The sequence below is a fragment of the Drosophila grimshawi genome, unplaced genomic scaffold (genome assembly GCF_018153295.1).
Source record: "Drosophila grimshawi isolate 15287-2541.00 unplaced genomic scaffold, ASM1815329v1 contig_1367, whole genome shotgun sequence".
Taxonomy (NCBI): Eukaryota; Metazoa; Arthropoda; class Insecta; order Diptera; family Drosophilidae; genus Drosophila; species Drosophila grimshawi.
The window spans coordinates 828,274-845,950 of NW_025062889.1; the positions used below are offsets into that span (position 1 = coordinate 828,274).

Genomic DNA, 17,677 nt, shown 5'->3' on the forward strand with positions numbered 1-17,677 from the left:
TCGTTCACGTTGTGGAAAAGTAAATATACACACACCCACACACACACCCACCCACACATACAGATAGTCGAATCTTGCAGGTCGATAAAATCGCTTTGAAAGCAATAGCTTTAAGGGACCTTTAATCAAATCCAATGGAAACTCAACGAGTAAAATTTAAGTTTGCGTATTATTGAAGGTCGACCATACAGCGATTTATTTTATTTTTTAAAGACTTAGTTCTTTCGAGACAATTTTGTATTGTAAATCATATTGAATGAGAACCAAAGAGTTGATTACCAATGAACTGATTATAGACATCACATTCGATCGTTCCACATTATAAAGACCAAGTATGGAAATTTTGAGAGGATTGCGCTTCAGCTGAAGCTGAAAGCTCTCGATCTGAAAGAAGAACGATATTAACATAAAGTCGATTCAATCGTTTTGTAACGCATACTTACAACCGTCTCCAGCCGTTCATCGAGTCCCGGAGAGATTGTTGAAAAGTGTTCCATCAGCTCGACCATTTTTGAATGATTATCCAGGACAAAGAGAACATTGCTGATGGTGACTAGACAATCGGCAAAGTAGAAAAATACTTGGAAGATATACACAAAGATGAAGAAGAAATTCCATTCCTTATCAATGTTCTGTTTAATGGTGGAAAACATATAATAGATAGCGGTCACAATGGTCGTGTACGTATGGATAAAAATACACAGTCCCTGTATTTCAAAAGTTTGGAGCATGGTCTCGCTTAGCGATTGCAGCTCGGATTGTGTTAGTGCTATACCCTCCAGTTGGTCAGCGAGAGAGCAGCACTTACTCATGACTGTGGCCCTGCGATGTACATGCTCCAGGGAGCAAATCTCAGCGAATACTGACTCAATCTCCTGGTTGAGCAGAGCATAGTGGCTGTGCACATTTAGTACGGCAAAGAAATAGTGTGTGACTGTCAAATTGACAAGAATTGCCAGCAAGTAAAGCCCAACGCTGTCGAGGGCCAGGCCACTCGTCAGATATGGCCACAGATACATTAGGGTTAATACAACCTGCACAATTTCTGGCAGGAGATATGTTATCGTTTTGTAAATGATGCCACGACGCCAAAATCGCATAACATTTGGTTTCCGTATGGCCAGGCGTCGAAGTCCATTCACCAGTTGAATGAGTCGGCGGCGTTGCCACCAGCGATTGAACAGCGTTGCCACCAGGCTGGTAAATCGCACTCCATGCACAACCAGGTACAGGTACTCATGCATATGTCCTGCTTGTGTGAACAGTCGCATTACTCGAAGTCCGTTACTTATACTAATCAGCAGGATAACGACTAGTCCATTTGCCAGGATGGCATAGATCGATGCTCGACTCGTGATTCGAGCCAGTCCTGTCTCCACATTAATCTCGAAGTTGAGCACCCCAAGGACCCGCGAGTAATAGTAGGCTATCCTCAGGATCAACTGCACCGGGTCAACCATTTTAAATGACTGAAAAGAACTCCCATTGCCATTCAATGGGGTGTCCAATAAAAATACATAGCGATTGATGCGATTGATAAATAAACAGATAAGACTAATTACGAAATGGATTACGAAAAGAAAATGGGCCAAAACAAAACATGAGAAACCATTGCAGTCGGGCGAAATGCTCGGACACCAATAGATTATACCATCTCATAACAGCTGTCATAGAACAGATTGGGTGTAGCAAAGAAATTTTATCCATTGAAGGACGTTCCTAGTAAAGCTTGCCTTTAAAATACTGGATTATATACCGATCTTTAAAGTAGGTTACCAGCTAGTAACCTTCCAAGTTTGGTGACGCTATCTTTAAAATTGTGGGAGTTATGCGGTTTCATTAATTTATACTTTTAGAAAGATCGGATTTGGCGATTATGGGCGCAGATGTTGGCGTGGCCATACATATTTCAGTTCATAATATTGTAAATCATAAACTGTTAGAGTTATTGATTGGATAACGTTTAATTTAATTTATTTATTTAAATTTTTCAATTCATATTGAATCAGGACCACAGAATTCATTATTATTGAACTGGCCATTGCAATTAGTTCTGATCGTTCCACGTTGTAGCAATGCATAAGACGAATCTTCAAGGGATTTCGCCTCAACTGAAGCTGAAATGTCTCGATCTGAATGCGAAAAAGAAGGAATTTATTATTCATATAAGTTAATTCAATCTGTATATACACTTACGACTTCCTCCAGTCGCTCGTCCAACCCTGGAGCGATCGTTGAGAACTGTTCCAGCAGTCTGACCATATCGGCATGGACATCTAAGACAATGTAGAAATTGTCGATCGTGATCACAGCGTCCGCGTAGAAAGAGCCCATTGTAAGTAAATACCACATAATAAATGCGGCGGTCCAAACGACACCCTTGTTTAATATGAAAGTCGCGAAAGTAAAATAGATAGCACCGATCGTGGAGAAGTAAAAAATGACAGATATGCAGACACCCTGTATATCAAATATATGAGTTATGCTCTCGACGAGCGCCTGTAGTTTGGACTGTTGTCGGGCGACGTCGTCCAGTTGGTCGGCTAAGGAGCAACATTTTGACATGAATGCAGCCCTTCGATTTTCAGACTCTAAGGAATGAATATTGGAGAGAATTGCTTCGATCTCTTGATTGACGAGAATGTAGTGGCTATGAGCATTCAGCATTACAAAGTAATAGTGCGAGCCTATTAAATCGGTTACTGTTGTTAATGTGTACATCATACACGTCATTATTGCAAAGCTTAGTGACGGATATGTCCCAAGTATAGTGAAGCTTATTGATACTTGTGCGAGCTCTGAAAATACAAGGCTTATAAATTTGATAATGATTCGTCTTTGCCACATTCTCGTAACTTGTGGTTTGCGACATGCCAAAAGACGAAAGACGTTTATAACATTAATCAGCCGACTACGATGATACCAACGATTGAGCAAAGTTGCCATCACACAGATGATTCGAATGGCATGTGTAATCACAAAAATATATTCATACAGCAAACTCGCATTTAACCAAATCACTGCAATCAGATAACTGCTGCTTTGAAATACTAACACACTAAAGATCAGTCCATTGATGATGATAGCATAGATCGAAGCTAATCTCGTAATTCGCGCTCGACCTGTTCTCACGTCAATTTCAAAGTTGATCACCCCAAGGAGACGGGAGTAATAGTAGAAAAGCCGTAGGATCCACTTAACCGGGTCAAACATTCTGAGAGACTAAACAGGAATATAATTTCCATTGTGCAGACAGTCAAATGAAAATGTGTAGCAATTGATGCGATTGATGGATTAGTTGATATGACTAATTACGAAATGGAAAGTTAAAAGAAATTAACTGGAATTAGAATATTTTAAGGCAAGTTTTAGTTTTATTGAATTGACTTGACTTGACAAGTGTTATACATTTTTTATTGCTCGGTCAGGCACATAAATTTATAAATTCTACCCAAAAATTACCTGGTGTCGGTAAACGCGTTTTTTTCAACCTGAAAATAAAATGTTGATTCAAAAATCTGAGTTTGTTATCCGACTTATTGAAAATTTTACAATTGTTTAATAATATGTCATGCTATACTATATAACAATTGGAAGGATAAATCTTAACAAATAGTTATTTTATTACTATTCGAAATCGATTTGTATCCACATTCGCAAAACAGGGCCAGTTATCGATAAAGTGAAATAAACTTGATCTGTGTAGGTTACAGGAGAGCCTAATTTCCAATAATTCTTATTGTCTCTGATTTTGGTCCGATCATAATTGGATTTGTATTAATAGACTCAACTGCTGAAGCTGATCAATATTCCGTGTGCATGTTTTATATGCTAGTAAAGCAATGAATTTTGGGTATAATACATAGAAGAAATATAAGTTATAAGTTGTTTGAGTTATTGTTTCGAATATGTTTCTTTATTTTTCAATTCATATTGAATCAGGACCACAGAATTCATTATTATTGAACTGGCCATTGCAATTAGTTCTGATCGATCCACGTTGTAGCAATGCATAAGACGAATCTTCAAGGGATTTCGCCTCAACTGAAGCTGAAATGTCTCGATCTGAATGCGAAAAAGAAGGAATTTATTATTCATATAAGTTAATTCAATCTGTATATACACTTACGACTTCCTCCAGTCGCTCGTCCAGCCCTGGAGCGATCGTTGAGAACTGTTCCAGCAGTCTGACCATATCGGCATGGACATCTAAGACAATGTAGAAATTGTCGATCGTGATCACAGCGTCCGCGTAGAAAGAGCCCATTGTAAGTAAATACCACATAATAAATGCGGCGGTCCAAACGACACCCTTGTTTAATATGAAAGTCGCGAAAGTAAAATAGATAGCACCGATCGTGGAGAAGTAAAAAATGACAGATATGCAGACACCCTGTATATCAAATATGTGAGTTATGCTCTCGACGAGCGCCTGTAGTTTGGACTGTTGTCGGGCGATGTCCTCCAGTTGGTCGGCTAAGGAGCAACATTTTGACATGAATGCAGCCCTTCGATTTTCAGACTCTAAGGAATGAATATTGGTCAGTATTGCTTCGATCTCTTGATTGACGAGAATGTAGTGGCTATGAGCATTCAGCATTACAAAGTAATAGTGCGAGCCTATTAAATCGGTTAATGTTGTTAACGTGTGCATCATCCAGATCAGTACTGAAACGTTTATAGAGGGATATGTTCCAAGAGAAGTTAAGCTCATTGATAGTTGTGCGAACTCTGAAGATAATAGGCTTATAAATTTGATAATGACTCGTCTTCGCCACATTCTCGTAACTTGTGGTTTCCGACATGCCAAAAGATGAAAGGCGTTTATGACATTAATCAGCCGACTACGATGATACCAACGATTGAGCAAAGTTGCCATCACACAGATGATTCGAATGGCATGCATAATCACAAATGTGTATTCATACAGCAAACTCGCATTTAACCACAGTACTTCAATAAGATAATAGATGCTTCCAAATACTAATACACTAAACATCAGCCCATTGATGATGATAGCATAGATCGAAGCTAATCTCGTAATTCGCGCTCGACCTGTTCTCATATCAATTTCAAAGTTGATCACCCCAAGGAGACGGGAATAATAGTAGAAAAGCCGAAGGATCCACTTAACCGGGTCAAACATTCTGAGAGACTAAACAGGAATATAATTCCCATTGTGCTGACGGTCAAATGAAAATGTGTAGCAATTGATGCGATTGATGGATTAGTTGATATGACTAATTATGAAATTGAATTGAATAACGAGCAGTAGTGAGCGTACAAAAATTAGTAAAGGAAGACTAGTCATTGCCACATAAAACAAGCTAGAAAGCTCTAGTCTACTCTGAATACTAGTTTGCTGATATTAAATTGATGTATATGAAAGTATAATGTGGTTAACAAAATCGGTGTCATTCTTAATGAAATTTTTATAGTTGATCAATAATGTATCTGGTTATTTTATTTATTAAGGAATGACAGACAGGCAGAATAATATGACTATATCCGCTTGGCAGTTGATTAAGAATACTTTGTGACTTTCGGATTTTAGAACTATATTCCAATCATTTGGAGTACAATTTATGTTAATAAAATTATTATTCATTCATTCATTTATGTTAGGGTATTTTTTAAGTAATACTAAACAGAAAAATACCGTGTAAAGTAGACCATATGTAAAATAAACTAAACTGCATGCACAGTTTTATTTTCCCTTGCATCAGAAAATTGTAATTGAAAATGTAAAGATTGATACGATTAAGAGATGTCTTGATATTACGGCCCTAATTACGAAATGTAATAATAATAATGAGAAATCGAAGGTTGCTTATTGAAAGTCCTTGGGGATTGACGATTCGTAAATGAAGCAAACTAAATGAGAGATTGTCTATGTTTTTCTTTTGCCGTATATTATTAAGGTTTATTATATTAAAATTAACATAAGTATGCATTTTCTAAATCTTTCTGATATAAAACCAATGATCTGGTCACTATTGAGCTGGCAAAACAAACGCAAAAGGTCTTATCCAAATTGAAGAGTCCAAGAACCGAGAACTTCAGTGGGCTCCAGGCCAGCTGCAGCTTAAAGTTCTCGAACTAACAGAAGAACAAAAAGTTTTGGCTGAGATTAAGATTAATTCGATTTTCTATTCGATAGTAATCTTACGATAGCCTCCAACCGCACATCCAAACCGGGGGCAAAAAGTGTGTTCTGTGAGATTAGCTTCATCATCTCAGCGTGTAGATCCAGCAGCGAGTATATAACATAGATAAGGATGTGAAAATCTAAAAAGTAACAGGTAAATTGAAAACAAAATAGAGCCATCGTCCAATTGCTCCAATGGACACATAGTGTTCCCGTCAACTCCGAGAAGGCGATATAGACCATTCCGATGCCAGCCAGATAATAATTGATGCCCATAAATATCGTTTGCAGTCCAAAGATGTTCGTTAAATGAGTGACCAGCTTTTGCAGTTGGAATTGTGCTCTGGCTATATCCTCCAGTCGATCTGCCAGAGCACAACACTTAATTACAAAGACACCCCCTCGGTGGTCAAGCTCCAAGGAGCGAATCTCTGCGAGCACTCCACATATCTCCCGATTCAGAAGGATATAATGTCCATGCACATTGAGCAGTGCGAAATAATACTGATATGTAATCATATTAATAAGTGTTTGGATACCACTGAATATGAAAATGCTCAGAGTCAACTTGAGATTGAGGCCTTCCCAAAAGATGACCATGCTGATTAACATTTCCAGGATATATACACAGAACATGCTCAGCAATTTCCAAATGACACCACGTCGCCACAGTCTGATGACTTGAGGCCTCCGTTTCGTCAGGCGTTGAAATATTTGTACTAAACGTATAAGTCGATGCCGTTGCAGCCAGCGGGTTAAAAGTGTCACACAAATGCAAATGACTCGACCCGCCACTAGGGCGAGTAACATGAATTTGTGCAACACTTCCGACTGTGACCAGAAGAAATGTATCAGCCAGGGCAGGGAACAGATGATCATCACATTCAAGACTGCTGCATAGATCGAAGTGCCTCGCGTTGTTCTAGGACGACCCGTTCTCAAATCGATCTCAAAGTTGAGCACGCCCATGAGTCGCGAATAGTAGTAACAGATGCGCAGCAAGCACTGAACCAGGTCAAACATTCTAGACTACTGAACATTAGTTAATAAATCAGAAAACGAAATGTATCCGGGTTATAATGCAAATGTGTCGCTTACGATGCGCCTAACAGATATAAATAACTTCAAATACACAGCGAAAACGTGGAATGTTTTTGTGAAATTTGTGTAGAGTAAAAATGCAGGTGAACTATGTGTATATGTGAATACAATGTATTCCGAAATGTGCATTAAAAATTTAAGTTGTCTTAATCTTGCCGTATGTTCGCAATCTCAGGTATGCCTTTAATGGATGACCCCATTGTTTTTGGATGCTCAGAATAAGATTATAAGCCTTGAAAATGTATTTATTTGTTCTATAAATCAATAAGTAAGAATGCTGCAACTTGTGCTCACCAACTAATACATATAAACATCATCCTAATACTTATACATACTTTCATTATTTTTTACAGGTGCCTATGTCAAATTTTGTGTTATCAATTTCATATTTATGAACATCAAAAGTTATGAAAGCTAAGTTGCTATTTCTGACTGTGTACCTAATGAACTAATCGCAGTACAGCACCAGTATTCGATATTATTCAATACGTAACACAGTTGAAGAAATGATTTTATCTTTCATGGCTGTCGATATCCTTCCACATTTCAGTCATAATTTGGCTGTCATTAATTACAATATGTGTGTGTGTATGCATGTGTGTGTGTGTGTTTCCCCAATTTTACTTGTCATATGTGAAAATGACTTTTCCCCAAGCCTTTTCATCACACACACTCGAACATTTCTTTTGATTTCAGGTTTTTGTCGGCCATTTTCAGGCATCTTTATACGTGTATTTTTCATTTCCGCCTCGTTGTTGCGGCATTTCTGTTCATTTTTCACACATTTTACGGTGTAGAGACTTTGTTCCACATATCTGTGCCTGTGTGTGTATGTCTGCATGAGTGTGTGTGTGTGCGTGTGTGCTCAAGCGAACGCGCCAAGTGCCTTGAAAATGAAAGCTCTCCTGGTGCTGCTGCTCTTCGCCGGATTTCTTTTGCTTTCTTTTCCATTCCATTCAGTTCCTTGCAATTAATTTTTCATGTCGTCTTCTTTGTCGCTGTTGCTGTCGCTGGCTTTGCTTTAAAGCTTTTCGTAATCCTTTTAGAAATTACGTTTTTCTCCATTCAATATTATGTTTTATTCCACCCGTGCCACATTGGCCACATTGTCAATTCTGTTGAACAATGAGACGCCAAAAGGTGCTCCTCGCAAAAGGATATGGCCGTCGCATTAATCTTGAGCACACTGCCACTCAGAGTCACCTCACCACAGCTAGCAAATACCCAAGAGTAGTGGTGGCCTTTAGTGTGCGGATTTATCTGCTGGTTGGTGGCTGGTAACAGCAATAATAATACAAACTACAAGCAAGCAGTAGTCGCCAAGAGGAGCCATAAACCACTCAGTGGCCAAGTGAAAATACCGCAAATATTTGCCGTTAACCAACTCCAAATCTCTCACAACTCGCTCTCGCTTTCCCTCGCTGAGAGTGGCGTTTATGTGCTTTACTCTTTTGCCTTTTGATATATGGCAAATGCCATCGCATCCAGCGATGGCCAAAATTTGTGTTTTTTTCATTTTCTTTTTTTGTGGAGGGTCCCTAACTTCCTGCAATGGGGTAAAAACCGAAAGTGCTGCCATTTATTTTATTGCCACCTTGGCGAGAGTTGAGCTGTTGCGGCTGTGACTGCGGCTGCAGCTGCTCCTTTTTGTCCAGGTGGCCGACACAGCGAAGGACGGGAGACGGCGTGAGTGTCAGGGCAATGAGTAAAAACTTTGAAAGCTGCCATAAAATAAACGGAGAAACGGACTGACCCAAATGTCCTGTATTTTTACAGCATTTGGATTTGTGCAGTATTCGCTTTTATGATGGGATTTTTAACGAAATTTGCCTTGTCCAAATTGGGAATGCTTTTGGGGCGAAGCAGTCAGTGTCCACAAGGTTAATCTACCCATCAGCTGCGCGTAATCCGCACTCTTACACTAAGAGAAAAACATAATGACAATTTTGTCCACTTCACGTTTCTTAAACTTATTTAAAGATGAATTCGTATATATGTTAAAAAGAATGCTGCTAAAGGGGTTTGAAACTGTGTTTTCGTCGCTTATCTATAGTAATTTGAAATTAAGAACTTATTTTTAGGTGGTCATTTTAACTAAATATAGCTTTATATATCCTAAACAATTTTCTCACAGTTTTTGCCTAATAGGCTAAGCCCAAAGCACTTGCCAGCTCATTTTGGCCAAGTTAGCTAGTCGGAGCAGGCTGATCACATCACGCTCATTGGTTCGATGGCATTCAGAGTGCCAATTTCTGAAGTTGACACCTAATGCGAAACACCTTGGGCGAGCGAATGGCTAAGTTAAGTTGAACAGTTGGGCGGTGTGGCGCTTAATTGAAAAGCAATGTTCTTACATAGTTTATGCTTAAAATGCGATTACATTAATTTCACACACCACAAAACAGATGACAAAGTCAGACAAAAGGGTTGTCCTAGTAGGAACCGGAACTTGTTGAGAAAACTCAATTGACATATGGACGCAGATAGAGAGAGAGAGAGAGAGAGAGAGGGGGGAAGAGAGACTGAGGTGGAAACCACTCGAAAAAGCCACTCAGTCAGGTGTTAAAACTAATTTACGACAATTGGACCAAGAAACAACAATGCAAGGGTTGCCCAGCCAGCCTGTGTGGGTGAGGCGTGTGTGGGCGTGGCACATCAAGTGCTTCGCATATTTCACACATTCGCATGAAAAGGGTGCCAAATTGGGGACCAGAAACTGTCATCTGGCAGCTTGTCCAACCGCAAAGCATCCCAATCGAATGTTGTCCCCGACAGACAAACAGCAGTCTCTCTCAGCTTTCAGCTCTCAGCTCTGAGCTCTGAGCTCCGAGCACTTAGCTACAGATGCGTCCTGTTGCCAACAGAAGTTAACCAACCGCAGATGATCCTATTTGAAATGCTGACATTTGTATGTAGAATTTTAGTCATTGACTAAAAATACATTTCAGTTTTCAGCCAAGAATTTATCGTGGCCAACAAAATAAAAATAAAAATGCGAAAGATGAGAAACGCAAAATAAATGCAATTCATTTTGGCCCAAAAAATATGCAGGCTCATTGCGAAATAATTTGTGTGTAATTAAAGCAGTTACGCCCCATATTTTGGGCGCTGTTACAGTTGCGTTAATGATTGTTGGCTGAAATTTCAAAGGCGTTACAATTAGTACGCATTAATGTTGATAAATGAAGAAACTTTCGATTTTACCTTGCGGCTCTAAATGTCAATTGCCAGCGTTGCAAAACGGCTGCCTAAAGCAGTTCAGCATTGTAAGGTGGAAGTACTTAGATAATATACTAATTAAGTGCGCCGACATTGCTTTCTCTTATATTGAACTCAAATAAAATGTTAACTAGTAAATTCATAGGGTACGTTTGTCCATTTGACCGCCCCAAACGTTGCACAGATGTCGATCACACACATCGTCCTTGACAAAGGACTTGCCCAAGGTGCTCCGCAGTTCGGCATCATAGGTGGCCTTCTCCTCGATGAGCAGACTGTTCATCTGCTCGCGCCTCGCCGCCTGGGCCATCATCTGTAGGCATTGCAGCTCCATTGTCATGGGACGTAACAACTCCACTCGTGGTGCATTATATGGAGGCGATTCGGTGCCATGGCACTTCATCCAGTTCACAAAGCTAAGTTAATCCATAATATATAAGTGTAGGCCACTCAATTCCTGCATAAATATCTACTTACAAATTGCTCATATTATTTAAAGTTTCACAATAACAAGAACAGCAAATGGCGTGTAAACTGATGTGTATGAAGTTTCGTCTTTGACGGGGGATTTCAACAAAATGTTGAACATCAAAGAGGAGCAAAGTTCTCATACGCCTACTAAATCCTAAAAACCTTTCTGCCAAATCAAAAAAAACCGCTCTCAGCTTCTAACATGTGTACACTACTACTAATAGTACTCTAACCGCTGAACTCCGTCGTTAAAGCGCTTCCTTATTCATTCATCCTGGTCGAGCGACTAATGAATTGCAAGACCAGCCTCAAAAAAGCACCTGCAATGCTAAAGGCGAAGTCATTATATTATACATTTGGCCTAATGAGATTTTTTATGGTAATGATGGTCAGAAAAAAAGGAGAGCTCAGAGGGGGCTGATACACGCAAGCAAGCCCTGTCTTAATTATTCACAATGAACCGAATATACGGCATTAAATCTATATATAGGGCGAGAGAAGCAGACATTTTGACACCTTTATTGCTCAATAAATTGGATGCCATTAAGGAGAGTGTGTACAAAAAAAAAAAAAGAAAAGAAAAGAAAAGCGAGAAAAAGAAACAAACACACGCACACACACAAAGAAACTAGTTCATTAGAAACACGCTGGTTATTTTGATTTCGCTCCTGATTACACTTGAGATTTCGAATGGCTGCAATATGTGGAAAATGGCAGGAGTAATGCGTGGCAAGCGTGGCACGTAAAGTTTTCAATTTCCAGACTCACTTCTGTGACTACTCGCATTGAAGTCATTAGAGATTTGAAAACGTACTAAAACGCCAGCTAGAGTGAGATCAAGCGACGGAGCGAGCGAGCTAGAGAGAGAGAGATAGAGAGAGAGAGGAATAGGAAGAGGCCATTTGTTTGGTTAGCATGTCATTAGAGCGATATGATCCTGCGTCTCTTCATTCTCCAACTCTCTCTCTCTCTCTCTCTCTATGCTACTCATGAATAATGTTTTAATTTCAGGCTATAACTGTCGTGTTCTCGTCCTTTTTGTCCGCGTCGACGTCATCGCTCCTCGCCTAGGGTTTGTTTGCCCCTTTAGCACGCAATTGCATGTTAAATGCATATGATTCCTCCCGAACTGGCTTCGACTAATATGCGAAAATTGTGGGTTGCAATTTAAGAGGCACTTTAGCTCATTTTTTTAACGATATAACATGTTCGTACATTACACTTTATATTAGAGTATAGTTTCGAGCCACTCTCATACTTATAAATGTATATATATATATTAACAAACACACACACACACATATATATATATATATATATGATTAAGTTCGAGTTGTTATTGCTTAGAAGCATTCACATTAATTAATGGCCTCTGCACTTGACTCAAGCTAAATACAACCCGGCCGATTGCGTCAACTTACCACATAAAATCTAAATTAAATATATGCTTAGATTGAGTCTGTTCATTCGAGCATCAATTTTGCTATAATTTCATTGTCCACCTTCATTTTGAAGTACACATTTTGAGTTTGGAGTGCATTAATATGAGTTTTGTATTCTGAGTTTGAGATTTTCCATTCAATAGTTCAGCAGCTCGTCTAACAAAACTTTACAATTTTCTTTTCAGAATGCATTTTTCTTTTATATGTGCATATTTCCTTTTTTTTTAGTTTAAAATATGATAATGAATATAGCGTTCTTTTTAAAGGAATTCTTATTGTTTCTTATAAACCATATAATAACTTTCACTCTGAGCGCATGTAAATTTTGCGCGTGAAAGTATGCAACAGTTTCGGGTGCAGTTTTCATTAAATTTCAAACAGCAACCATTTTGCTTCTCTGCGGTTGCATCCGTTTCCGCAGCTGAGATAAAATTGTGTTGGCAGTGCAATGTTTCCACGAATGTGGCTGTGGTTTCGTATGTGTGTGTGTGTGTGTGTGGGTGTGTTTTTTGTTTGTTTTCTAATTTCGTTTTGGATTTCATTTGATTTGGCTGCTGGTTATTTTTAGTATTTTGATTTTTCGCCTAAATTCACAGCAGCGAATTGTGTCAGCTTGTACGGGCCCAACGGGGGTTATTGCAATTTTTATGACATTTGACGCCAAATGACAAAAACGGCAAGCTGCAGCCAAATGCATACACATGGCCAAACTAATCGAAATAAGAGACCGCCGTTAAAATCGGACAGCAGGCAATTTGGCCACACGTATGCTTGAAATTATGAATGCATTTTTTTTTTTGGTGTGGTCTACGATTAAAAGGGACACTTGAGATGGTGCAGGTGGGAAGAGGGACTGGCTGTAGTTGCCACCTGGAAACAACTGCATCGCAGCAGCAGCCGCAGCCTTGGGCTTTTGTCTACCTCAATGTTTGCCAAAGATGCAGCGACACTCAGTATTGTGCCCGGGGGCTCTGTTTAATATGCACTTGTCTTGCTGTCGCCGATGTCGAAGTTTCGCACCGTCTTTCAGCTACCTAACAGATGTGGGGAGCGTGAAGGAAGGGGTACGGTGTATATGTGTGTGTGTATCTGTGTAGTGCAGTTCGACTCTTGGTGCTGCTGCTTTTCACTAAAAATAAGTGTTGTGCAAACATTTTATGGTTATAGAAATTTTGCTGCAACATCATCTTTGTTACCGCCACTGCCCCCCTCCACTATCTGCATCCACTTCGAATGAAACAGGGCCATGTTTGTCCAACGATGAACTAGGTCCTCTATGACACTTTTACTATATGTGTGTGTGTATAAAGATGTTTAACACTTGCAGTCATTCAGCCAGCGGGGAGGTTAGACATATTGACAGTAGCTTCAGCTCGAAGGGACATTTGAGGGAGGCACATATTTGATATGATGCTGAAGTATTACTAATTGGTAGAGGGTAAGAGACAATCACTGAGGGAGACAGAAAATAGAGTTGACTAAATAAATGTTATATCAAGATTTAAATGCCTCAGAAATGGTCGCCGGTTAAATGGCCTCTAAGATGATACCTATTTCAACACATTCAACTACGCAGAATATACAGTATGTTCAAATTTAACTTGTCAGATCAATTCATATATGATTTCGTCTCGATTTAGATTTAGAACACTTGTAGGAATAGTTCGATTAGCATTTTTTGTCTACTCCATATCATTTCGAAATATATTTTAGTCTAAAAATAGAGAATAAAGTTATAAATTTTCCCACATAATACGGTTGCTGAATAATTCGCAAAACGATTCGAGGATAAATATCAAAATTTTTGTTAAACTGTTGACAAGAGCACAAGGACAATGAATATCCTCTCCATAAATCAGCATGTTTATATACGTCGCTCCGACGGACGCATTCATGAGGGTGTCATCGTTAAGCTCGATAGCAGCCGGAACAATATTGTGACCGTGGAGTGGCAGGAGGGTCAGGCTATACGTGGCAAGGAGTTGCCGCTGATCTCAATCGTCAAGCAAAATCCACAGATCTTTAAAGCAACGGCGAATGGAGCAAATATTGGTGTGGTGCCACCATCCGTTGTGGTCACTGCCACGCCGCGAAATAATGTTGTGTTAATGAAGATTGAGCGAATGCGACTGGAACGTGAACGTCGCAGCAAGCGTAATAATGAGACGCGCATGCTGCGTCAGCTATACGTCGATGAGGATCTGGATAATACCAATTGGGAATTTGCACGCATGCTGCGATTGTATCGACTTCAAACGGAATTCCCGCCTGTAGGCAATGCGCCGCGCTCCACACTGAAGAAAAATCAGATTGTGGTCTGTGTCCGGAAACGTCCAATCAATAGCAAAGAGATTAACCAACATGAGCTGGACGTGGTCAGTGTGCCCAATAGGGAGCTCCTGTTGGTGCACGCGCCACGCAAGCATTTGGATCTAACCAAATTCCTGGAGCATCACAGCTTTAGATTCGATCACACTTTCGACGAGCAAAGCAGCAATGCTCAGGTCTACGAGAGAACGGTCCGTCCGCTGGTGCATCACATCTTCGATGGCGGGATGGCTACCTGTTTTGCCTATGGCCAGACTGGCAGCGGGAAGACGCACACGATGGAAGGTGAGTTTACGGACAAGAAGCAGAATAGTCGCGATGGCATCTATGCCCTTGCCGCTGCCGAAGTCTTCGAGCATCTTCAGCAGCCCAGTTATTCGCATTTTGAGCTACGCGTTAGCTGCAGCTTCTTTGAGCTATATGGCCCTCGGGTTTATGATCTACTCGGGCTTGGGAAGCCACAGTTGCGTGTCCTAGAGGATGGCAAGCAGCGGGTTCAAGTCGTTAACTTGATCGAGGAGAAGGTGGCGAACACTGACGAAGTGCTCCATCTGCTCGAGTTGGGCAACAGTGTTCGCACCTCCGGTCAAACTTCAGCCAATGCCAAGTCGTCACGCTCCCATGCTGTGTTCCAGATTGTGTTGCGTTCCGGTGACAAAGTGCATGGCAAAATCTCGCTTATTGATTTGGCCGGTAATGAGCGTGGAGTGGATAATTGTTGCATCAGTCGAGAGTCGCGTTTCGAGGGCTCGGAAATAAATAAGTCCTTGCTGGCGCTGAAGGAGTGCATTCGTGCCTTGGGTCGCCAGTCGGCACATTTACCGTTTCGCAGCTCCAAACTGACGCAAGTGCTTCGTGATTCGTTCATTGGCGGCAAGAAGGTGCGAACTTGTATGATAGCCATGATTTCGCCGGGATCTCACTCCGTGGAGAACACACTCAACACTTTGCGCTATGCGGATCGTGTCAAGGAGCTGACGACGCAACCATTCGCCAACAGCTCCACCCAAAGCGCCGATCCCGTTTTAGAGCAGAACCGCTCCCTGTCTGATATCAACAGCACCAGCAATTAGGCTGGATAGTTGAAGATCGACTCCTTCTCAGCTTTACAACCTGGTGAGGCAAGCAATTACAGTGCTCCCTAAACATCTAAAACCGCTACACAAATAAACTAAATTTGTCATTTATCAATCAAAATTAAATTCGACTTTTATGTGTTCCAAAAATTATTGATAAATTGAGTGCTTTTTCTGCAGTGAACTCATTAAAAATGTACAGTGGGCTTATTTAAGTTCAGTAGAAGTATGTAATCGCAGCAGGAGATATAAGATATACATATTACCAGCAAGCCGGAGCTGGATTCAGGGTATGTTATAGTTTTTGCTCAGTTTGCTGAATTCCTTAAACATATTGAGATGTTTTTCTACGCTTTTCCTCAATTCCGTGCTCTTACTTAAAGCATTTTTCGCATAGTTGAGCATTAAGCCAAAAACTTACTTTTCCGTTCAATATGCGCTCAGCTCATTCTTTGTTTTTTTTTTTTTCGTGGCTGAGACACGGTGAGGGGAGGTGATGTGGGAGGAGGTGCTACAGTGACAGCTGTCAATATACAATATTGAGGATTATGATGGCAAAGACACGTCTTACGAGCAAGCTTTGTGTCAATATATTAAATTATGGCTTAAAGGCTTTCCTTGCCCGACTTAGTGACGTTCAACTTTTTGGCTTTTTGTCGAAACGCGCAAATCCGCAAATAAATGTTCGCTGCCAACTGGAGGGGCTGCCGGAGAGAGGGGGGTGTGGCAGGCAGGTCAGGACTAGGTGTCCTTGCTGATGGATAAACATTTGACATTAATTAGCGCTGCGAATTTGCATTTATCTAAATTATCAGACATTCACACAAAAATGTATCATTTGAAACAGCGTGAAGCGAGTAGATAATGAAAACAAACACTTGCATAATTCAATGGGTAAACATTTTAATGTTGTTTCCCCTTCTAGTTTTCTAGTTAAATAAATATTTATTGCTGTGAATACACTAATCTGCAAATATGTGCATAGAAAAAAACGAAACAAAATATTTGTGCATAAAAGTTGTGCAGCAGCAGTTATGCAGCAGCAACTTTTGCCATTAACATCAAAAAGCAATTAAAATAACTTTAATCAACTAGAAGGCAGAAATAAAATGCAAACTCTCTGGTAGTACCCCCTCCCCCTCTTCCGTGTTTCTATCTTTATCCGACTTTTTTTCTTCGTAGCATCCGCTTCACATTGCTCATACGCACTGTGCGACCGTAAATCAAGTTTATTATAAACGCAAAGAGCTTGCACTTAACAAAGCTGATGAAGGCAAATCTTTTTTAATTAAAAAGCAACTGTTTAAAAGCCAGGATTCTATGGTGACGCCCACAAACACGCCTGCAACATTCTCGTTTTTCTGTCCACATTTCACTCGAAGCCAATTTTTGCTTTATTTGCACTCAAGTCATAATTTTTAACTTGCCTAGCAATTTATTTGCATTTCTGCTACATCTAGCGTTGCGTTTTAGTACACGTTTAGTGGCAACTTTATGTGGCAACTGATGTTTTTATTGCATTAAAATAAAGCTTATAATGTGTGTGTGTGGTAGTAGCTGGACAATTAAAAGTTTTTTGCTTAAAGAATAAATCCCATTTGGTGTCAACAACAATATGTTTAACTTTTAAATATTATCCTCTTTGGCACTGCGTAGAGTCCTCTGAGCTAGATTAATATTAAAACTTTTTGTTTATAAAGAACTAACAGGCAATTGCTGAAGACAAGCAAATGTCATTGAATAAATCAATAATAATAAAAAAAAGAAAAAATATTCTCCGCCCCAAAGTGCAAAAATAATAAAATTCAATTCAGGGAAATCAGCTTGGTGTATTTTATTAGATTTTCAGTTTACTTTTTTCCGTTTTTTTTTGTTTTTTTTTGCTCTGCTCA

The 17,677-nt window shown here is 39.9% G+C and overlaps 3 protein-coding genes across 3 annotated transcripts; 1 reads left to right on the forward strand and 2 right to left on the reverse strand.

Moving 5' to 3' along the window:
* Positions 1-207: 207 nt before the first annotated feature.
* Positions 208-1,460, reverse strand: LOC6569149 (putative gustatory receptor 59d). The gene is made up of 2 exons (XM_001995240.2): positions 444-1,460; positions 208-384 (listed from the first exon to the last, which is right to left on the reverse strand). Exons 1-2 carry the CDS (start codon positions 1,458-1,460, stop codon positions 208-210), a joined length of 1,194 nt encoding a protein of 397 aa, XP_001995276.2.
* Positions 1,461-1,973: 513 nt separating this feature from the next.
* LOC6569148 (putative gustatory receptor 59d) lies at positions 1,974-3,213 on the reverse strand. The gene is made up of 3 exons (XM_001995239.3): positions 3,056-3,213; positions 2,197-2,743; positions 1,974-2,132 (listed from the first exon to the last, which is right to left on the reverse strand). Exons 1-3 carry the CDS (start codon positions 3,211-3,213, stop codon positions 1,974-1,976), a joined length of 864 nt encoding a protein of 287 aa, XP_001995275.3.
* A 10,802-nt stretch (positions 3,214-14,015) lies between these two features.
* LOC6569169 (kinesin-like protein Klp59C) lies at positions 14,016-15,906 on the forward strand. Its single transcript, XM_001995235.2, has one exon. It carries the CDS (start codon positions 14,217-14,219, stop codon positions 15,780-15,782), a length of 1,566 nt encoding a protein of 521 aa, XP_001995271.1. The 5' UTR covers positions 14,016-14,216; the 3' UTR covers positions 15,783-15,906.
* The last annotated feature ends 1,771 nt before the right edge of the window (positions 15,907-17,677 follow it).

Bases quoted from the DNA above. Each gene is read 5' to 3' on its own strand.
- LOC6569149 (XM_001995240.2), bottom strand. From the start codon at position 1,460: ATGGTTGACCCGGTGCAGTTGATCCTGAGGATAGCCTACTATTACTCG. The intron at 385-443 runs GTAAGTATGCGT...TTCTTCTTTCAG, and splicing joins ATGAACGGCTGGAGACGGTT to ATCGAGAGCTTTCAGCTTCA.
- LOC6569148 (XM_001995239.3), bottom strand. From the start codon at position 3,213: ATGTTTGACCCGGTTAAGTGGATCCTACGGCTTTTCTACTATTACTCC. The intron at 2,744-3,055 runs GTTAGTATTTCA...TCCGTCACTAAG, and splicing joins AATGGACTGATCTTTAGTGT to CTTTGCAATAATGACGTGTA. The intron at 2,133-2,196 runs GTAAGTGTATAT...TTTCGCATTCAG, and splicing joins ACGAGCGACTGGAGGAAGTC to ATCGAGACATTTCAGCTTCA.
- LOC6569169 (XM_001995235.2), top strand. From the start codon at position 14,217: ATGAATATCCTCTCCATAAATCAGCATGTTTATATACGTCGCTCCGAC.